General features: G+C 44.6%; 4 protein-coding genes across 6 annotated transcripts in view; 2 read left to right on the top strand and 2 right to left on the bottom strand.

Annotated features, from left to right (window-relative positions):
- The window catches only part of tgfb2 (transforming growth factor, beta 2), a 19,886-nt gene extending 17,167 nt beyond the window's left edge, over positions 1–2,719 (bottom strand). Inside the window, exons 1-2 of one of the 3 annotated variants that reach the window (XM_030370957.1) lie at positions 1,882–2,719; positions 1,336–1,721 (exon numbers count right to left, since the gene is read on the bottom strand). In XM_030370957.1, coding sequence (XP_030226817.1) covers positions 1,336–1,681 — 346 coding nt within the window. In that variant the 5' untranslated portion in view covers positions 1,682–1,721; positions 1,882–2,719. Of the gene's footprint in view, positions 1–1,335 lie in introns of all 3 variants that reach the window. The other 2 variants (XM_030370956.1, XM_030370958.1) reach the window with 2 other exon arrangements.
- Positions 2,720–4,387: 1,668 nt separating this feature from the next.
- On the bottom strand, positions 4,388–7,343 carry rrp15 (ribosomal RNA processing 15 homolog). The gene is made up of 5 exons (XM_030371097.1): positions 7,238–7,343; positions 6,492–6,892; positions 6,260–6,357; positions 5,890–6,073; positions 4,388–4,844 (listed from the first exon to the last, which is right to left on the bottom strand). The coding sequence occupies exons 1-5, from the start codon at positions 7,287–7,289 to the stop codon at positions 4,701–4,703; spliced, it is 879 nt and encodes a 292-aa protein (XP_030226957.1). The 5' UTR covers positions 7,290–7,343; the 3' UTR covers positions 4,388–4,700.
- Positions 7,344–8,065: 722 nt separating this feature from the next.
- Positions 8,066–10,453, top strand: LOC115553884 (uncharacterized). The gene is made up of 2 exons (XM_030370413.1): positions 8,066–8,190; positions 8,692–10,453. Exons 1-2 carry the CDS (start codon positions 8,088–8,090, stop codon positions 10,191–10,193), a joined length of 1,605 nt encoding a protein of 534 aa, XP_030226273.1. The 5' UTR covers positions 8,066–8,087; the 3' UTR covers positions 10,194–10,453.
- A 390-nt stretch (positions 10,454–10,843) lies between these two features.
- On the top strand, positions 10,844–20,564 carry LOC115553883 (alpha-N-acetylgalactosaminidase). Its single transcript, XM_030370412.1, has 9 exons — positions 10,844–11,003; positions 11,224–11,380; positions 16,590–16,730; positions 17,099–17,310; positions 17,396–17,490; positions 17,613–17,774; positions 18,032–18,229; positions 18,577–18,717; positions 18,899–20,564. Exons 2-9 carry the CDS (start codon positions 11,226–11,228, stop codon positions 19,076–19,078), a joined length of 1,284 nt encoding a protein of 427 aa, XP_030226272.1. The 5' UTR covers positions 10,844–11,003; positions 11,224–11,225; the 3' UTR covers positions 19,079–20,564.
- Positions 20,565–21,723: the final 1,159 nt, after the last annotated feature.

The raw sequence follows: 21,723 nt of genomic DNA, 5'->3' as shown, positions 1-21,723 counted from the left end.
AGGGTATACATTTTCGACTGGAGAAGAAAAATAGGCAAACTCATAGTGTCCCTCTCTCCCTCCTTCTCGCTCTCTCCTCTTCTCTCCGTGGCTCTCTCTGCCTCCCCTCACTCTGACTTCTCCCTTGTCATCATACTCCAGGAGATCTAAAGAGTAGCGCTGGCTTCAGACCTTAAGATTAATAGGAATAAATTCTGCCCTTTTCCCTCTCTGGTTGTTGACTCAGTCTTATTTATTCCCCATAAATACTTTTCTGAAGGCACCTGGCCGAGCGCCAGATCTGGTCATATTCAGGCTATTTATACGGCAGACGCGGCCAAGCATAACAGTTAATGCTAAATACACCTCTGGGCATGTGAAATATGTGCTAATTTATTTTTCCTCCATACCATATATACTCATAGTGGTAATCGAAAATGAGGGGGAAGTCTTGCCGGGTCAGCGATGGGGAAGTAGGATTTATTATCCAGATGATGCGTTTGCGGTCGGGCCTTTCTTCTTTTCCTTTGATCTCCCCCCAAAAGAAGAGGGAGTTTTCACATGCCAGTCTCCTCGACACAGGAGGAGTCCATCCACTGACGGACAGACCTGGTCGGGTCTAGAGCCGTGAGACTAGAACTGGACACGGGGGAAGATCGTACTTCTAGAACCTGAGCAAAATGTGCTTTGGTTTAAAAGTGCTTTTATGTTTTGTTTAGTGTCACCATCATCGCATCATCAGGTTCATCATTATGTTCACACATACAGGTGTTTACCACAAACTTAAACCTTATTTGGAAACTATTGTTTCATTATTGATGTGCGCATGTTATTATGTTGTTATAAGTTTGGGGCAATGACATCCACACACACGCTCGGACCAGACGCACACGAATGCGACCACACACACACCCACACACACACACACACACACACACACACACACACACACACACACACACACACACACACACACACACACACACACAGTGGGGGACAATTCGAACTAGGACCAGGATGTTTCAATGCAGTCTATGTGATCAACTGTTCCACAACAACTTAAAGCCATTAAGAAAGTTCAACTTTCTCCTTCAAGAAAAGGAGAAAAGATTGAATCAGGCGGACTGTTGTTTATGTATGACTGCTGAAGCACAGGCCAAACTGTTTGCTTTGTCATTTTCCGTAAACTGATCCCAGAAAGAATGGAATGCGTTTTCCCCCCCGAACAAAAAAATAAAAACACACATACAAAACAAAAGCACGTGATGGCCTTTCAACTTCTATGGACATTATTTGGGCTTGTATATCGGGCAGCTATTTTTGTGTGCAAAATCAACAACCACCAACCCCACTTACTCTCGGTCGGGTACAGGGACTGCATGTCGATCTTGTGCACCTCCTTGGCGTAGTACTCCTCCTCGCTCCGTTGGCGCTCGCAGGTCGCGGCGCGCTCGTTGGCTTTCTCCTGCAGCAGGTCCCTCGTGCTGTTGTAGATGGCCACGATGTCGCGGGAAACCTCCTCCGGCGCTGGGAAATCCTCCGGGGGGGTCGTGAGCTTGAGTTTGCTCAGGATCTGTCCCCGGATGGCTTCTATTCGCTTCTTCATGAATTGATCCATGTCCAGCGTGCTGCACGTGGATAACGTGAGCGCCACAGTGGCTAAATCCAGAGTGAGGAGAAGGCTGAGGAGAGAGAAGTTCATCTTCACGGACGGGGTTCTTCGGAAGCCCCCTTTTAAGAGTCTTTAACAAAAAAAGTATACTTCAATAGAAAATACGCACAAAAGGGGCGAATAGGCGTTATCAGCACGTTTCAAAAAGGTTTACATTCGCCACCGCGTAGTTTCCATAAAAACGAGTATTATTTCTTTCAGCTTTCAGTTATTTGGAAATGTTGGCCTACCTGAAAAATCCATACAGCAGTCTCGGAGCGAAAATCCGTTATTCGGTCTGCGCGTATCGCAGGAATCTAGTATTCCCAGTTTAGAGTAAACGGGTGCGCTGCGTGCGTAAAGGTGCAGACAGATCTTGAAATGTGCCCGCCAATGTCAAAGTACTCTGAGAAAATACAACGTTCAATAAGTTTCGTACGTACGGAATAAAGACAACTAGTATTTACAGCTGAGCAGTACAGACGTGTAGCCTGCGGGATCGCACACACCTTCACCGCATCAGAGTGCTGCTGACTTTTCCAACGGTGCCCTTTTTTGCACTCAATGCAAGCTGGGGTTTGACATCACCCTTGCAATCTTCAAGTGATGTACGAATCTGTCCATTGTGTTTTCCAAAGAAATATCAGAATCCTCTTCAAATAAATACATACACGTCAGCCCTGGCGTTTGAGGGGAATTCTCAATATATAAACTCGTGCGTAATTTGGCCAACTCTATATATTAAGGGGGGAAATGGTAAAAAGAGAAAAAAGATTTTAGGATTTAAAAACACGTAGCCTGTTTCACCGACCTAGAAGAAACAATCTGTGTTTACCTTTGATGCCGCAGCAGAACTTTTCACGAGTATTCCCTCACCCCATCTAGTTGTGGAAAAGTTGAGAAATGAGTTGCACTTCTTTGCGCGCATCAGCGGAGATTTATAGTGGACTTATTTCATCACGTGCTCCTCCTGTTCCAACTAAGCCTGTGGTCACTGCGTTCTATAACCAGAGACTCCTTCAAAACCGAGTGACGGTGCGACGTATAGTAAATATGAGTGCGCACTGTGCCCATGGGATAGTGCAACGGGTAATGATCCGTGGGCGCCCCGCTCTATGACGCAGGGTCCTAAAGCCGTCTCTCATTCTAGAACACCAAGGCAAGGATAAATACTGTGTGGGTTTATAATATAGTATATTGTTAAATGTTGTCTATCTGAAACAGGTTAGTCAGCTGCTGGTGCCTCAATGTTGTTTTTTATCCATCCCTGGTTGCAAGAAAGATTTATAAACAAATCCTTTTTTTTGGTAAAATAGTTCAAATCCTTAAAGACAAATCACACAATATAAACATTGCTGGCAGTTGGGGAGCCTATAATGTTCATATCAATGTGTAATGTGCTAGTGTTCATTGTTTAATATAAAAACATGCTTTTCAAACCCCCCATGGGATAGGTGCACTGTGGTGCTGAGATCACTGTCTACCTGTTCGTGAACATGGCTGGTAAAATGAACCAGAATGAACCGCCATCTGGTGTGTCAATATAAAATGCTAATGTTCCAGCAAACTTTCCAGGATGGTCATTCAAAAGTAGCAGGTGGGGAAAATCAAATTTAGCACTGTGAAATGCCTTTCAAACATTGATGCCCAATTTAATAGATGTGTTGGGCCGTGCACAATCGTTTTTGAAACGCCTTGTTTGATTTGTGGTTAATACGAAAATGGCAAGGCATACACAGATGATTCAGACCCTGCTGTTGGAGGAATGCGTATCAGACCCTGAAAGTTTAAATGGCAGGGAGATCAACAATTATCTGTGTCAAACATCATCAACTTTTTGTCCTAGACAGGGTGACAGAAACCATGAAAGGCAGTGCCGTTTCCTATCCATTCATGCATCCTTCAAGAGTGACTGCCTGGTAAGGTATACACTGCGATAAATAGCAGAAATAAAAGCATACTTTCTATAAATAACTGTGCAAGGGCCTTTTTCCTCCACTATGCCCATACCATCCAGAATTAGCAATTCATCAACAGTGACAGGACTTGAGCGGCCAGCACCACATTCAGCCTGCTTGGTGTAAACCAGATGTCACTAAATCAGAAACTGCAGACAGATGTGAAGCCTGCCGAGGTGCGTGTATGTGCGTTTAAGGCGTTCATTGGTGTCCAGAGATGATAAATCCTCCGTTATGTCAGTTCTGCACCCGCTCGGTCAAAAACACCTGCTCACCTCAAACGTCTGCGACAACACACCTGTAGATGTGATGTGCTCTGAAGAGCCATGCACCTGTGCAGGCAGCATGAGACTGGCAGAAGCACCTGGGTGGAGAGCTTGCGACGGACGCCATCTGTGCTGCTGAGGAGGTGATCTGCTTGGGGCTATATGATCCTTTCGGGTCACAGGTACACATTAGGGTGACCCAGCTAGAGCAGATATAAAGTGCAAAGTCAGGATTGGAAGGAGCGACAAAAGAGAGAAGGAAGCGGAGACCGGCGCTCCCATGACACTAGCAGCACAAGGTACAGCTGATTCAGAGAGGGACCGTTCCGGGGAAATCGTTTCACCCGGCAGTGTGGCGACAAGGCCCCTAGACATGAAGCAGGGTGTCAGCAGCTCTCTGGTCATCAGCGGAATCTGATCTGCAGTCAGTCTCAGGAAGATGCAGAGAGCCTTTCTTAACAGTAACTAAAGTGACTAATGGATCGATTTCAAAACATATACACACAATCAAGTGAGACAGAGCACATAGGGAATACAGTTCAAGTCCAACTGGCTGTTTATTCAAACGTTATTAAAAAAAAACTTATTTACAGGAATAAAATAGGACACGGATGTAGCACAGGTCATACAGCTCCAAGAATGAGACAGTTAAGTTATGTCGTCTGAACACGAGCTCCGGCTTCGAGTCAACAAAGCGAAAGCTGCATTTGACCCATGGGGGAAAACAGAAGAGTGTTAACCCTGTTCTCCACAACCTCAGGGACGAAGGACCTCAACGCCAAACCTCCACCCCCACCCCCATTCATCCAAGGCCCAGAGTCATTAGGAACGTGTTTGTAGAGGGCATCAGTCCGAATCGCTGTCCTCTGCGCCCTCCTCGGATTTCGGTTGTTCCTCCTCTCCGTCGCTCTGTTTATCCCAGTCTTTCATTTTAGCCCCCATCATGAAGTCGTCTCTGAGGACACTCCAGGACGGCTTCTCGGCAGCAGCCTGTAACCCCAAAGAGTTAATTCAACACATGAATAGAATACTGTGAATGACTGCATGACTGCATCTAACATTGATTCTCCTCAGGATAACCTCTGCTTTAGAGCCATGTGATGGGACATTACAGACGAAGTCCAACTCTGGACCGTTTCACTATCTTTAAAAAATAACTCAACAGTGCCACCACATGGATAGACAGCACAATTACACCAATACTGTGCAAAGTTTGGCCCCTCTGGTAATCATGGTTACGATTTGCTTAGCTTACTATGGTGTACCGCCGTCGTAAGCTAACAATTTTTAAAAGTATTCACCTACTGACCTTGAGCCACCACAACCAATACAAACTCAAAGTAATTTCATGCTTCTTGTCATTGCCCTTTCGCTCCAATAGATGTTAAAGGTCCCATGGCATGCCACCAGGTGTGGTGTGATTAGCCGTTACAGGCCGTTTTGGAAATCTGCCCCTTATGACATCACAGGTGGGCGTGTCCACCTAGATGTGTGCTGGATAGGTCAGTCTACCAGCCTACCCAGTGGACAGTTGGACAAGCCCACCTGTGATGTCATAAATGGCAGATTTCCAAAACGGCTTGTAGCGGCTAATCACACCACACCTGGTGGAATGCCATGGGACCTTTAAACAAAGTCAGTTAACTCTATTGTATAAATTTCCTAGAACATCGGTCTTAAGTGACAGCCAGGCAGATATACATAAAAAAAGATACATGCAAGGTTTCACATCTATGCCTTGCTGCAGCTGAACAAAGAAGTATTAGAAATACATGGATTAAACAACAGGAAGAATGGATCCTGCAGGCAGAAACAGGATCATCATTCCTTGGGCATATACTTTGAGTCTTAATTAGGGTAGACCTGGGTGTTGCATTCATTATTACATGGTACTACCCTTTCAACCGAAAAGTGAAAAAAACATGTCATGGTAACCACATGTCATTGATGAAATGCAATCTATTAGGCAATATTGTACAAATGTAAGGTGTAAAGGTGCATATTAAACCAAAACATAAGTAAATATTAGACTCACCGTTTCTTTCTCAGCCTTCACCACTTTCACCGTGTCCTTCCCCCTCAGCACATCAATGAAGTCTTTCTTGGTGACCGAGGAGAGGAGCTTGGCCTTCTTCCTGTCAGATCCTCCGACCTCTTTCACCTTATCGTTCACAAGGTTCTGATGCTTCCGTACGGCGTTGAAGAGCTGCACTACACCTCTGGGGAAGAGAGTACAGAAAGACCTCTCATCAGAACATGTTTCAGAAAAGCAATCACAGCACACCAATTGTAAAAACGGTGTGACTGCGTTCAAACTCAAGCAGAGACCACTGCTAAAGGAGAACCAAATTTGTCACAGAATGACAATTGTTCGTAGTTCGAAATATAAAAAGGCAGGTACCCACCTGGTAGCTGTTCTCTGAAAGGTCCTTTCAGCCTCCCGATCTGTTGCGATGTCAGGTTTTACCCTGAACATCATCTCCCACGTACGCTTCTTGTCCGTCTGTGGTAGGGAACCCAATTACAATCGTCAGTCTAAAAGCCAGAGGTCACTTGAAAGTCCTGAACTACTGAGTATTTGTTTATTTAAATCAAAACATGCCACTTTCATTCTTCTCGAGGCACACACGCGTCTACCTTTTCTCTGATCTCCAGCTTTTCTTGTTTCTCCTTCACCTTCATCTTGTCCAACTCCTTGCTCTTCACCAGTATCGTTGGTTTGCTCGCTGGGGTTTTCTTCTGCAGAATCTTGGCCATTGCATCTGCCCACCCAGCGTTAGGGTTAGTGGGTTCTCCGTCAACCTCCTCAATTCCTTTATCTTCATCGTCTGCCTCATCTCCGTCACTAACTTTAATGTCCTCTTTATCATCAGCATCATCATCATCAGCTTCTTCCTCCACATCCTCCTCCTCCTCATCATCATCATCATCATCATCATCATCCATGTCATCCATGTCATTTTCTCCGTCGACGCTTCCCTCATCAGCATCTCCATCAGATTCACTCTGGTCGCTGCTTTCATGTTCTTCCTCCTCCCCTGAGAGATTAGACACGTGTTAGTAGTAGTACTGCAGTACATATGGCTAGTACAACCACACCCGTCCCTTCCAACATATTGGTTAACATCAAACAAATAAGTGAAAGAATCCGTGTAGATGACACACTACGTCTAGGGCAACATCAACGCGATGTCGTTATCTTGTGTTATTGTTATGTTCATTTACCGTAGGCGTTCTCGTCAACTCAAGTTAGAATACCAAGAACAGTCGCTGTGTTAATAATAACAACAATAACACTAACATAATGATAGCGGGTGGTTCCTCTGCCTGAGTTCCATCACATTATCTAATTTTTTAATACCAAATTAAAGTACGTTACTTACCAGATAACTCCACCGGGGTCTTCACGTGTGCTTTACTCGTAGCAGCCATCATTGTTCCGGAAATACGTCAGAGTGCAACAGGAAAAAGGTTCGACGAAGCAACCGCACGCATTCGGACGCAATCTAAGTAGTTCCGAATAGTTCCCTGGCCGAGGCCTTTGAAATTCAAATATAATTTTAGTATTGGGACATTGAGCAATATATAAGTATCGCCATATTTAGCAATATATTCGATTACAATTTTAATGGTGATTATTATGAGCAAGGTTGAATACACAGAAGTAACAACAAATATTACAAAACTATATTAATATATAGTTTAAAATAAATGCAACATAACTTAATGAAGAAGCAGAATCAGACCATTTATAAAGGGGGGAAATATATATATTTTGGAAGAAAATATGCCATTTCTTTGTAGCTAATGTTCAGCTACTATTGTCAAAAATAAATGTAAATTAAATATTTAATATTATTATTTAATTTCATCATTCTGACTTACTAAGTAAAATTAAGTGAAACGTTTTAAGCGAATAAGGCCCATATTGGCAATTTATATAAAATTGCAAATTATCTGGGAATAGTACAACCGTGGAAATTTAAAATGATTCTGACTAAAATATCTGGTTAATCGTGTAATCCAACTTCAAGAAACGTGATTGATCACATGATGTCTGATAAGCATAGTGATCAATGAGATTATTCAATCAGCATCAGTATCAGTCCACTGTTAAGGAGGACAAAGGAAGGGAAACAGGTTGTGGGTGTGTCCCAAAAATGCCTTATGCCTACAAGGCTGGCCAACTGTCATTCTACAGTTCCCTGACACACAAGCAAGGGTTGACGTCTGATGAAACGCTGGGAACGCAGTGCTTCTTCTCACTCCAGAGGAAATCAGGGGCTCTCTTCTCTCAGTTATTGTCCAAGGAATAAAATGGCTCGTTCAAAACTGCGTAAGTAATTTCCAGTTCCTCTTACCTTCTCAAATGCATTGCTCGAGGAACAGGCATAAGGTGTGAGGCAAAAAATAAATAGATATTGGCTTAACTTGAAAACAGTCAACCTTGTTCTTGCAATGACCTAAACATACAAATGTTTAGATATGTTCTCATTGTTATAATTAATTAGCAGTATATTTTCTAAAGTGGTCACAATCCCCTACCTCTTCTCCAGATTAGTAACTCAATACAATAATGTATTCCAATAAAGCATTAAAGCCATGCGGCGAGAGTATGGCAATAGTTCACATGACAGCATTCAACTCTTATGCTGGTATATCCAGAACAACCTGTTCTTTGAGTTGCAAACCGCATGCCCTTCACGCACGGACGCCTCACATGGCTGTGTCACCCACCTGTGTCACCCTAGTAGTTCATTCCTACACCTTTATATGTCCTGTTCAAGCACTCTGCCACCCCCTCTGATATCGACCAATGTTTCCCACTACCTTTCAGGAGCGAGGGAACCCTGGGTGCAGGCGGCCCTGGGCTTCGCGCTGGGGGCCGTGGCGGGCTGCGCGCTGGGAGCCACGGAGGATCCGGTGGACCGGACCATCGCGGTGATGACCTCGGAGGACTTCTTGAAGCCCGTGATGGACGAGGCTAGGACTGTGGGGCCCCTTGGCCTCGGCACCCTCTTGGGAGCCACGGCGTTGACCGCCTCCATGAGCTCCGTGGTGGCCGGCGTGATCCTCGCCGCCGCCACAGCCTCCGTGTTCCTGTCCAAGGGAAGCTGCTCCGTGACGAACGCCGAGTCCGTCGGCCTGTGGGTGTGGTCCGGAGTGGTTGGGGCGGCGGGGGCCACGCTCAGCGGGGCCACGCTCGGCATGGCCATCGAGTACATCGTGACGAACGTGGGCATGGTGGGACTCCTGATCGCCCTGAGCGTGTTCACGGTGCTGAAGCCACCTCTGCACTTCCTGTTCAATGTGATCTGGCAGCAGCGGGAGGTGTGCTGCGGTCTGGGGACGGCGGCGTTGGCCCGGGAGAGGGACGAACGAGAGAGGGAGCTCAAAGAAGCGGAGCAGAGGGAGAGGGTGACGGTGAAGGTGGAGCAGAGGACCCAGGCGATTGAGAAAGGCGTGAGGGCCAGGGAGAGGGAGCGCATGGCCAGTAAGGAGGAGGAGCTCCTGCAGAGTGAAAAGATGGAGAGAGAGAGGATAGAGAGAGAGGAGACAGAGATGGAACACAGAACCATCCAAGACTGGATCGACAGCGTCGTGGTTAAATACGTGGACTTCATCGCGTTCTCCGGATTACCCATGACCCTCATCGCCATCGTTACATCGGTGTTTGGCATGAATGGCTACGGCGCTCACCAGTCTGTCCTAATAGTGCTTTTATGTTTGGTGGTCGTCCTCTCCTACTCAATGATGAAGGTGTCCAGATTTAAGTTATGGATGCTGGCGGGATGCATGGGAATGCTCGCCACCTTCGTCGTGGCTATGCTCACTTTACATGCAGAACAAGAGGTCCTCCTTGCCAACAGCAGGTTGCGAGCGGTGGGTAAGAACCTCTCCAGGGAAAGCCTCACCCCTACTATGAACCAAAAGGCCTCCCTCGAGGCCCTGAACACAAGCTTCTTCGTGGCCAAGCTGTGCCAGTTAGCATTAGGCGCGGCGGTCAGTGGGCCGTTGCTGCGGTGGGGGGCCGGAGAGGCCAAAATCATCGTAGGGGCGGCGGGATTGGCGGGAACTCTTATTGCTGTGGTGGAGGTCGTAACCCCTGTTTTGGGGCAAGGGGGGAGGGCCGGAGCTCTGCTGGGGTCCGTGGGGGCAGCGGGAGTGTCCGTAGGGGCCGCGGCAGCCATGGCCGGGGCCTGGTCATCCTGGGCGGGGACGTCAGGAACCATATTTGGACTGATGTTGGGAGCACTTATTATTGGGAAATGGCACATTGTAAACATTGGACTGCAGCTGCCTGTAGCCTACGTCTTTGCCATGACTAATCCATACTAAAGAGGACGCAGGTTTCGATGAACCCGTGAAGGAGTTCTATGAATTCCTTATTCAAATGCACCGTTATGTTTCGTGTAGCCACAGGACCTAAAAACAAATTCCTACCACTGAGCCACAAAAACAATAAAGTCAGGTAAACCATGCATTTCTTTTGGCGATTCCATTTCAAGAGTTTTGATCAAATAATGTAACACTAACATTTACAATAATAAAACAAAAATGTCTGATGTTTCAATGAATAAACATGCGAATACCTGTAACCAGTCATTATTTATAACGTGTATGCAACGCCTCAAAATAAATGTGTGCCATTAGTGAAAGAAAGGTGAACCTTGCAGCACGAGATGTTCAGGATTTTTACAGGACAGGTCCAGTTCGTACTGGACCCCTCAGCTGAAGGTATCGGCCGGTTGAACCAGTCAAACTAAATAATTAACCCCTGCAAAGCATACCATACTAGAAAAGATAAGTTAAAAATGCAGCCCAAATTAATACCTTATATATATTTAATACATACATTGTATATTTTTCATATATAATGTACTATTTCAACATTATTTTAACAATGTACAATAGTGCATTGTTACTACTCATTATACACTGTTCACCACAAGAGGCATCTGTACCCTAAATATTTCCCTGCTTTGGTATCACGTGACACAACAGACTCACATGATCATTGATCATACCTTGTCGAACAAGGAAGAGATTTACCATTCTGCCTGGGGGAAAAATGTTAGAAATGCTAATCGTATCTTAGAGAGACATCCAGATAACCAACAGCTAGTGAATCTGTCTCCATGTAAACAGGTAGGACAAGCTTGTTGTATACAGCCGCAATACTTTACATATTTTTAAAGCATTACAGCAGTGACATCAGCTGTTACCGATGCCTAGATCGAAACTGTATCACAGAGTAATCAAAGTTAAAAGAATTATTGCAAATGTTGTATACTTTCTGAAGGCTACATTCCTCTATGTACGTGTATGCGTGTGCATTTAACTTGATTAACCTGATCTTTCCCTTCAGGAATGGGGTATTTCCAAGTATTCCTGCTTCTGGCCCTGATCCCAGGGAGCACAGGTTTAGACAATGGATTGCTGAGGACGCCCCCTATGGGGTGGATGGCATGGGAGCGCTTTCGCTGTGATATCGATTGTCGTAAGGACCCCACGAACTGCATCAGGTATCAATCATATCAACATGCTCACACGTGAAGACTTTATGGATATTGTGTTAATTAAAATGATAAGCCTTTTTTTAATTTATAATGATTAAATAGATTTGAATGATTCACAATTGATAAGGTAATCAAATAAGGATTTGGACTTTGGATCAAACTAATGGCACTCAATATAATAAGACAACAACGAGACTTGCAGTCCTCTTTCCTGTCATACAGAAAGAAGAAACACTTATCTAAGCACAGATCATAGATTAAGGTAGATTTAGCTGCACCTATAAAATACCATTCAGAATGTCAGTTTAGAATTTGATCAATAACAGAAACTCAAGATTAAAAGGTCTAATGTTATGCAAAGAAAGTTGTATCGTGGTTACCTATGTTTCAAGATTGGCTGCCGTGCATCACCCAAGTGGGTGCTACATATTGGTGGTGGTTAGTGAGGTCCCCCCTTCACTTTAGGCGTCTTTGAGTGTTATTAATTATTATTATTCTTCATGTTTAACCTCTGTTTTCCTTTTATTCCTAGTCTGTTTTACATAGTTTTGAATGATGACTATATGCTCTGTAAGGTGTCCTTGGGTGTCTTGAAAGGCGCCTCTAAATTAAATGTATTATTATTTATTATTAATAACGCTACGGCTACACCAGACGCGGAAATTCACTCGTGCGGAAATAGAACGTTCACCAAGCGGAAATTTTAAATTAACCGGCTACACTGGACGCGTTAAAAATTGGCTCCTTTATCTTTTATGATCTCTTGTGTTTATATATTTTATAAACCACAGTTCATCGGCACCAGTTCATCTGGATTAGAGTAACATGGGTAAGTATTAAGTCTACAGCAACCCGTAAATCAAACTACATTCGTATAACGTTAAATTTGAGCTAGACATAGTTACCAAGCAACCATCAACGGACATAAACCATAAAACATTGATACAAAGTTACGTTGGTAAGTGACCAACTAACTAATTTGATACAAACAAATTAGTTGCAAATGAAATAGCTAGGGTAACCAGCTTCCACGTCAAAGATCAATATAATATTAGTCTGACTAAGTAGGTTTGATATATAGCAAGTTATGTAAAACGTCGGTATTGCAGACAGGCTAGTTGCAGACATATTAGCATAGATGAAGAGCTGTGAATAATCTAACCTCTACAGAGTTGTTTTAAACGTATGTTTGTGTGATACTAACTAACTGATTAATTCGTTAATGACAGACAGGCTAGTTGCAGATAGTCTAGCATAAATGACAGATGTGCAATCTAACCACAAGAGAGTTGTTTTACAGTGCCTACAGTGAATAAGAGGAAGGCACTTGCCTTACTTGTTATCCTCCAAAGGATTAAAAAGAGGAAACGGACCTGGGTGACTGCAATCAACCAGCGCAGGCGACAGCAAGGGGTATTTTACAACCTGGCGGAGGAGTTGCGTTTTAACGCTGCAACCCATCGATCGTATTTTCGTATGACACCAACGCAGATGGACCACATCCTGTCAGTGATTGGTGCAGATCTCCAGCGACAGGACACCAATTACAGACTGGCAGTCGAACCCAAGCAAAGACTTGTGGTTACACTGAGGTAGGCCAACACACAAGCTTTTGCCATGATTATTATGGTTTTGGGGAGAGAGCAGGGTGGTCCTCAATGGGCCTCTATTTGGAGGCTCAAGGCCCAGGGGGGCATTGCACCGCCTTTACTTACTCCATCAATTTCAGACAAACTGCATGGGCTTAGGTGTTGACAAGTTACAGAGAAACACGAAGGAAATATTGATTAGACAATTTATTGCACTATTAATACACTATAAGTCTGTGTAGTGAGGAATGGGTGAGGGCACAGTACTCTCACCACATTCCCCCCCAAGTCTCCTCACTTGGTCTGTACCTCTTTGCCTGTGCATGTGATGGTGGTGCATATAATAGTTGGGGTTGGCGGCTCTGGTGGGATGGCTGGTGGCTCTGGTGGGATGGCTGGGATGTCTGATCCCATGGCCTAATTAGACCAGGGCCCTGCATCTGGGCCTGCTGGTGCCCTTGGTCCAGATCATGGACACCCTGGAGCCCTTCTAAAAGAGCAATCTTTGCCCTCAGCTTATCCCAGCCACTTAATTTGTTCAGCAAGGGCACCAGACTGAGGGCAAAATGTAACATCTCATCCTCCTCCTGTGGCACACGATGGTGCATGTGCTGTGGAGGCTCCTGGACCATAGCCAGCAGTCTATCCTCCAAAGACTCCAAAGGTGCTGAGGCCCTCTTTCGTGCAGCAGGTCTGCTGTAGGGCTGTTTGATTATGGAAAAGAATGATAATCACAATTATTTGAATCAACATTGAAATTACAATTATTTAACACAAATATTTACTTGGTTAGGAAAACAATTGCACAGCCCTACCCTGTTGGTTGAAGAACCAGGTTGAGCATGCTGATCTGGTTGATGGTCATTCTCCTCCCGCACATCCTCTCCATGGCTCAGGTCCAATGCCTCCCAATCTTCAACTTGGTCTAGGTTGCTTCTAGAGCTAAAGCATAAATGACATGCACAATGATTTATAGTCTAGGTAAATGTAAGCTGATTCTTAAAATGAGAAAATCTTTTCAGTTATTTTAGAACTTGTGCTATATGTAAAATAGTGTGCTGGGAATCAGTGAGCCATCACTGCCTTTCAGTGTTTGCACTGTACCTCCTCGGTTGAAGGTGGGGAATAAGAAAAGACAGGGCTTGGGTGTATTTCCACTCCTTTTGGGGTCCTGCTGCCGATCCACTCCGTGGTTGTAAAGTTTTTTGGAAAATTGGTCCCTTAGGTCCTTCCAGCGACCTTGGCACTTCACAACTGTTGACATAAATTGCCAGATAATTGAATAACAGATTTTTTTCTTTAAAGTAACAATAACTGATGTATGTTGTACACCAGTTAACAAATTATATATTTTCCTACAGATTCCTTGCCACCGGAGAGTCTTTCAGGAGTCTGGCTCTTGCCTACAGGCTGGGCAGAAAAACAGTGGCAGACTCCGTTCACATGACCTGTAGGGCAGTTGTCGATCACATGATGGAGACCCAAATGCCGAAACCAACGGAGGAATCATGGACAGCTATCGCAGAGCGCTTTTGGAGAAGATGGCAGTTTCCAAATTGCATTGGGGCCATCGACGGGAAGCACATTCAAATTCAAGCACCCAAAAAATCATGCAGCCAGTTTTTTAATTATAAAAAAACATTTTCAATAATCTTGTTGGCCCTGGTGGATGCGGACTCAAAATTTATAATCATACAAGTTGGCGATTTTGGCCGTGCAAGTGATGGTGGGGTGTTCGCTCATTCAGCACTGGGGAGGGGAATGAGTGAAAAGACTTTGAATGTGCCAGAAGACACCCCCCTGCCTGGTTATGGTCAGCAAGGTGATGGTAGGGGATGCTGCGTTTCCCTTGAAGCGGTACCTGATGCGACCCTACCCTGGCAGCAACCTGTCAAGGCATAATAGTAACTTTAACTACAGGCTGTCAAGAGCTCGCATGACAGTGGAGTGTGCCTTTGGCATTCTTGCGGCCAGATGGAGGGTTTTTTTGTCAAGAATATCCATGCTGCCGTGTCATATAGACATGGTAGTCATGGCAGCATGTGTGCTACATAATTATCTGATCAAGCCTAAGAACAGAGATATGGTAGAGGGTCAAAGGGATGGAGAACATGGGCTGGAAAAGTGTCAGACACATGGGGGGTAACAGAGGACCCAGGGAAGCCCTTCAGACTCGGGAGTTCCTCTGTCATTTCTTTGACTCCCCAGAAGGAGCTTTAAATAGTGCACATAATGTGTAAATAATTTTGTAAATGTAATTTAATAGGTTTGGATAACATGATGATCATTGTATATATCTTTTTGTAAATATATATTGATATTTTGTAAATAGATATTGATTATCAATCTCTCTCTCTCGCTCTGTCTGTCTCTCCCCCCCGCTCTCTTTCTCTGTCTGTTTCCCTGTCTCTCTCTCTCGCTCTGTCTGTTTCCCTGTCTCTCATCAGACATTCTTGGTTCCAAATGTATGTTGATTAAAACGTTCTTGTTGACACCATGATTTATTTTAATCTGTTTCCACTTAAAAATACATTCTCAGGATAAGCACTATAGACTAAGTAAAACAATTTTAAAGTAATGCTATAGACATAATGATTTTGAGGAACGTCCACTATTATGAATAATTAGTATTACTATGGTCCAGTTCAATAGCTGCTTATAGTATAGAAGTATAGTATAGAAGTTACTCACCAGTTATGCCAACTGCCTCCGAAACAGCTCTCCATCCGGCATCTCTTTGACGTTTATCCTTATATTTCGGGTCACTGTGGTCGTAAAGCTGTACTCGTTTTTCAACTTCATGAATTAATAAATAATCATCCATTCTTGAACTATCGAGGCCTACTTGCTATCTATATACTTACACTGTCTACGTATACTATCTATCTTATACACTCGTCTTCAAACAGAAAAGTAATGTTTTAACTCTCCATAGTAACAGCTCTCGAGGGTTTGGGAAATAATCCGATTTATTGATTCCCTCATTATTCACAGCAAAATATATAATGATTTTCATTACATTTCATTGATTTATTACCATACTCTATGTTAAAAGGCCCACGCAAACCTCGCGGAAAATAATAAAAATAGAAACCAGTCTATGTCTTAATTTTCCACGCGGAAATGTCGGCGCGGTGCGTTCAGTTTCAGCGTCTGGTGTAGCCACTCTCATTGCTTTCAACGGTTTCGAATTCTGCTGCGTTCATACCGCGTCCGCAAAGCAAAATTTCCGCGTCTGGTGTAGCCGCGGCCTAACACCTCTTGCCCACTGCACCGTCCGTCAACGGATGACGGAAGGCGTGGCTGACGGATGGCGGAGTAGTCTTTGCAGAGGCCTCCGTCAGCCAAGCCCGAGCATACGCGATCTGATTGGATGACGGATCCGTCACTGCCTGAAAAGTTGAACATTTTTCAACTTCTTGACGGAACGTTCAACGGAACGGAAGGATCCACAATGCATTGCGTCTCCGCCCCATTGAAAGTCAAAAGGATCCGTCAACCGACGGATGCAGTGGGCAAGAGGTGTAATACTGATGCAATCATTTTATCTTATTACATTTTCTAAATGGTTAAAAGTAGTTCTGAAGGCTACCAATATAAAGTCGGTCCGTCTATCCCTTCCAAAGTGAGAAACTGTTCCGAGACATGGCTGACCGACTATCTGAGGATGGATGGAGGGAGCTGGGGTACGAGTATGTCATGATAGACGACTGCTGGATGTCCATGCAGAGAGGCAGCGATGGGAGGCTGCAGCCTGATCCTGACAGGTTATACTGGTTATTTGATTCATCCTACCAAGTTCCCACCCAGTACAGTACAGTCCCCACCCTGCTCCGTCCCCACCCAGTGCATTCACCACCCAGTACAGTTCCTAACCAGTAAAGTCTCCACCCAGTACAAGTGCCACTTAGTCACGGTGATATTCAATGCCACAATTACCAATAAGGCATTTTGCAAATGGCTTTCTTGTCCTTTGGCAACAATATAGGGAACATTTGATTTACATTTCCTTTAAACTATCAATTTCAATGTGGAGAATTTTTTTCAATCAAAAGTTCTACCGGGAAAAAGTTATGAAGTGCAGGTTTAGCTCTAAATTTGTATTAGATATTTACATTTTCCCTTTTACAATCAGATTCCCAGGGGGCATTGCAAACCTTGCAAGGTACATTCACGATCGTGGCCTGAAGCTTGGCATCTACGCAGACATGGGCAGCGCCACATGTATGGGCTTCCCTGGCACGACCCTGGACAAAGTGGAGCTAGACGCCCAGACCTTTGCCAGCTGGGGCGTGGACTACTTGAAGTTTGATGGTTGTCACTCAAACGCCATTGAGCAGTCGATAGGTACTATTGAAGCAGGTTTTCACTACCAAATTGCATAAAAGTGGAATAGAGATTTTACAAAAACAATATCAATATTCCCATATAGGTTACCCTTTAATGTCCAAGGCATTGAATTGGACAGGCAGACCTATAGCCTATTCCTGCAGCTTACCGGCCTATTTAGGTGGACTCCCCCCAAATGTGAGTTAATCATAAATATCGTTAAATATAAAAACCAAGCAAAGGCTTAATAATAGAATGTGCTAAGAACATCTATGTATATACAAGACTATTTAACAATTGTGTACCTGTTTTCAAAAAAGGTGAACTACTCTTATCTAGGGAACATTTGCAACTTGTGGAGAAACTATGACGACATTGAGGACTCGTGGGCCAGCGTGAAGAGCATCCTTGACTGGTATTCAACCAACCAGGACGACCTCCAGCCCGCCGCTGGCCCTGGACACTGGAACGATCCTGACATGGTAGGTGGTTCGGTTGCATTTTACACGTCATGTTTCAGTCTTGCTGAGCTTTAGGCCTGTGTCCCCCTGTGAACTATGTGCTGATAATCAAATCCACCAGCACTGTCGTTTGTATTGCAATATTATTCAGAAAAGCAAACTATGTTCTGAATCCTCTCTTCTTTTCCGGTATTCTCCAAAATAAACAATCTTCTATTTAAAAAAAATGCCTTCTCTTGCTGCTCTAGCCTCGGTTGACCCTGGATGTTTCTCCATAGCTCATCATTGGAAACTTTGGTCTCAGTCTGGATCAGGCCCAAGCACAGATGGCCCTGTGGGCCATCATGGCTGCCCCGCTCGTCATGTCCAATGACCTTCGGACCCTGAGCGCCGATGCTCGGGCCATCCTGCAGAACAGAGTGGCCATCGGCATCAACCAGGACCCCCGAGGGATCCAGGGGAGACGGCTGCTACAGGTGACTGGCTCCATCACACACAAGTCTCGCACTTCATTCTGAATCCATGGGTTAGCCTTGATGCATTCCTGTCATGGATATGAACATCCCGGACCGGCAATCAGGAGCACTGGGAGGACTCCCGTTGCTGCTAAATGTCTGGCAGGCCGCAGATAACCTTAGAAGGAGGAGGGGACAGTGATTCTAGTAGCGGCGGTTGGATAATGCCGTAGTATATCAGTTATATAACTCTAGATAGTACATCGGATAATCAACTTTTGGACAAAGGCAGAGGAAACGGTGTCTCTTCCTGATCACCTGTCATCGTATTGTGTCTCATCATGATGTCTCCGTTCCTGGTGGCATAGGAGTTGGGTCATATCGAGGTCTATTGGAGGCCGTTGTCCCACTCGGCCAATGCCTTGGTGTTCCTGAGCCTTCGCCAGGACATGCCATATCTGTACCGAAATTCCCTGGCCAATCTCAACTTCCCAGCCGGCAGCTTCGAGGTCTGCTCATATCTTATCCTTCTAATCTTATTGCTTTATTTTTGCTACATTTTCTTTATTCCTCTATTATTATTTTATTTATAATTTTGAACTTTCTTTCTGTTGGATTTCCTCTCAGCTTTCTTTCTTTCTATGGAGGGTTACCTCACTGATGAGCATCTTTGTCTCTTCCTCTGTCCAGGCGTACGATGTGTTCTCTGGGAAGACCCTGAGCGGACTGACTGACCATACCATTTTCACGGTGTCCATCAACCCCTCCGGTGTTGTCATGTGGTACGTCTACCCTGTCAAACAGTCCCCCCGGCCCCCCAAGGACACAGGGAGATATCCATACTTGCGCAAAAAATACAGGATGTCCTAATTTTACGAGATAATAAAACCGTCCTTGGTGAACTGAAGCAGCAGGGTGTTTTTCGATACGTCTGATTTATGTCATGTTTTTTTTTTTTGTTTTTTTTTACCGTAAATCATTTAGGTAATTTTTGTGCTTTTTCACTTTTTTTCTCTCACTTTTGTGCCTGGGGAAAAAATGGGAAATACATCTTGAATCACGGCAATACCAATTCAGCAGTGCAGTTGGAGAAGCTAACCTACCACTGAGGGGCAGTGTGGACTTAAAGATTACCCACAAAAAGTACTCTGCCTGTTCCTATTAGTCCCCACAGACACACAAATAGCCATAATCCGATTAACCACCTACACCTTTCAGTGAGACGAAATGCAAGGTCATGGCATAGATTAGGCTAGCCTGTGTATGCATGCGTGTATGTGTGTGTGTCTTGGTGCAATATAAGGATAAGCTTTCTAAGATGGAGCCTTAGCAGTGGATTCTCATGGATTATGGATGGGTTGCTGCATGGTAAATTGGTATTAGTGTAAGTTTAACCTTATTTCACGTAAGGCATTGGCGACCTTGTGTTTTTCAGCTGAAACAAAGCAGTTTGTTCTTAACATAGTTTAAATAAAATAAGAAACTGTGATTTGGTTTCAATTAGTTATTTTTTAACATTTTGAAGCTCGAAGATGTCACACCAAGACTTGATTGAATGAATATATATGATTGAATGAATGCTCCATGTGAATTAATGCTCCATAAAACGAATGCTCCAAATGAATAAATACTAATTGTATCTTGTTTTTGCGTTGTTTCCAAAACAAATTTGGTACAGTGACATGGTGTTAAAGTTAAAATACTTAAAAAAATTAGTTTTATCTATCAAAAAATAAAATCAACCATCAACATGATCCCTCAGACCAGCCCAGTTGGAGGCCTACAGTATTACATGCACAATATTTTACCCACATTGCATCACTCTGGGGGCATCGCTCTGCCAATGGTCCAGTGAGTTGAAGCCAGGGAAGCCCGGCCTAGGTCCACCCACGTCTTTCCCACGGACCCTCTGGTCAGCCGGGGGGTCGCCTGGGGTCAGCGCCCCTCTGCCAGCTGCCATCACTCACGGATGGATCCACCAGGAAGACACCGAACATGCTGAGAGCCCCCCCCCACACACACACACGCACACGCACACGCAAATGCTCTTCAAAAACATGTGAGGGATTTGCACTCAACCCAAAAAAGAAAATGTTTACAGTTTTGGGGCCAGCTCCAGATCCTGCATATATGTGGGAATGTTTCATTTTTCAATACAAAATGTTGACAAAACTATGCCTGTGGCATTGACTAATAATTTGATTAACTTTATTTAAAGACATATTTCAAGGGACATGGCATTGCTTCTTCTCCCATTTCAGAAGTTATCCAATTACTCATGATTTCCTCTCGAATTGTATAATTGCATTTATCCATCATCATGTTACTACGCTATATAAAATGGCTAAATAGACAACCATGTGTTCTGTATTAATTTATTCTGCACAATTATTCTGTCGGTCGAGTCAGCCTTTGCACAGAATTGTGCACAGAATCTCCTCTTGTGCTTGACCTAAAGCCAACACGTAATGCAGCTCTTTAAGAGGTTAAAATACACCACCCCTTCCACACATCCCGAACCTCTTCCCAAATACTACTTGCTTTCTTCCTTGAGCGTACCAGCTGAGATGTTTTACAGGCCGTTGTATACGGCGGCACGGATCAGACCAGAGGCCCTCCACACCGGCCCTCCATACATCACCGCGTGCGTCCCGTTGAACTTGGCAGGAAGTGACAACAACGGTGGGTCATGCAGCAGATGCCTCCCAGCAGGTGACTGGCTCTCTCTGCGGGGCCTACAGCACCGCATAACATGCAGCGTTTCCCCTGCAGCGTTTCAGGGCAGCTCTTTTATGGCTCTGTAAAAGAGGAAGCCGTGAAGTTCCCAGGTCTCGTGTTCTCGGGCAGACCGAAATTCACACAGAGAAACAACTCACACAGAGGACCACTCACACAGGTACGGATTGACGAGCGGCCCCTCGGCAGCACAGTGAAAGGAAGGGAAAGCGAGGAAGGAGAGGAGATGGAGAGAAAGGGCAAGGCTGAGGGTGGCCCATGACATCATGTGTTGTGTATTGATTCAGGAGCCTCATGTTGATGCATGCTGGGATGAGTCCGTTGACCTCATTTACATATTAAAAAGATCAAAGAAGCTCAAATGAAAGCATGTTAGAACCGGTTCAGCGAGGATATAGATGCGGCAGGATAAAATGAGAATCGGAGTCAGAAGAGCCGCACCGGGGAATATTTCAACGTTGACATCTTGGAACTGTTTGGATAATTATGGGAATATAGAGCATCTGTTTTCCTGGGGTCGGCCCAGAGAATTGGTGTGGAAGTGCTTTGTTGTAGAAATGGCACGGTCCCCCTTGTTGCACCGACCGATCAGATGAAGGGGTCGTTTGTCGTTGGGCAAAAAAATACTTTGATTTGGCGTACAGAACGGCACCCGACGACCCACAGAACTAAACCTTGACCGCGCGGTTTCCCTGTTGTATGCAAAGATGAAGGCACCGCACATCTGCGGCATCATCCTCATATGTTTGATTCAGCACAGCAATTACAGTTGGTGAGGT

This window comes from Gadus morhua, chromosome 11 (assembly GCF_902167405.1).
Source record: "Gadus morhua chromosome 11, gadMor3.0, whole genome shotgun sequence".
NCBI lineage: Eukaryota > Metazoa > Chordata > Actinopteri > Gadiformes > Gadidae > Gadus > Gadus morhua.
Note: the sequence above shows the minus strand (reverse complement) of the source record. Positions and strands in the feature narration are given on the sequence as shown.

Excerpts from the sequence above, each read along its gene's own strand:
- LOC115553883 (XM_030370412.1), top strand. The coding sequence starts at position 11,226 with ATGGGGTATTTCCAAGTATTCCTGCTTCTGGCCCTGATCCCAGGGAGC. Across the intron at positions 16,731-17,098 it reads CTGCAGCCTGATCCTGACAG|ATTCCCAGGGGGCATTGCAA; the intron begins GTTATACTGGTT and ends TTTTACAATCAG. Across the intron at positions 17,491-17,612 it reads TAGGTGGACTCCCCCCAAAT|GTGAACTACTCTTATCTAGG; the intron begins GTGAGTTAATCA and ends TTTTCAAAAAAG.
- LOC115553884 (XM_030370413.1), top strand. The coding sequence starts at position 8,088 with ATGAAACGCTGGGAACGCAGTGCTTCTTCTCACTCCAGAGGAAATCAG. Across the intron at positions 8,191-8,691 it reads AATGGCTCGTTCAAAACTGC|GAGCGAGGGAACCCTGGGTG; the intron begins GTAAGTAATTTC and ends ACTACCTTTCAG.
- rrp15 (XM_030371097.1), bottom strand. The coding sequence starts at position 7,289 with ATGATGGCTGCTACGAGTAAAGCACACGTGAAGACCCCGGTGGAGTTA. Across the intron at positions 6,358-6,491 it reads AGCTGGAGATCAGAGAAAAG|ACGGACAAGAAGCGTACGTG; the intron begins GTAGACGCGTGT and ends TCCCTACCACAG. Across the intron at positions 4,845-5,889 it reads TGAAGGCTGAGAAAGAAACG|GCTGCTGCCGAGAAGCCGTC; the intron begins GTGAGTCTAATA and ends TTGGGGTTACAG.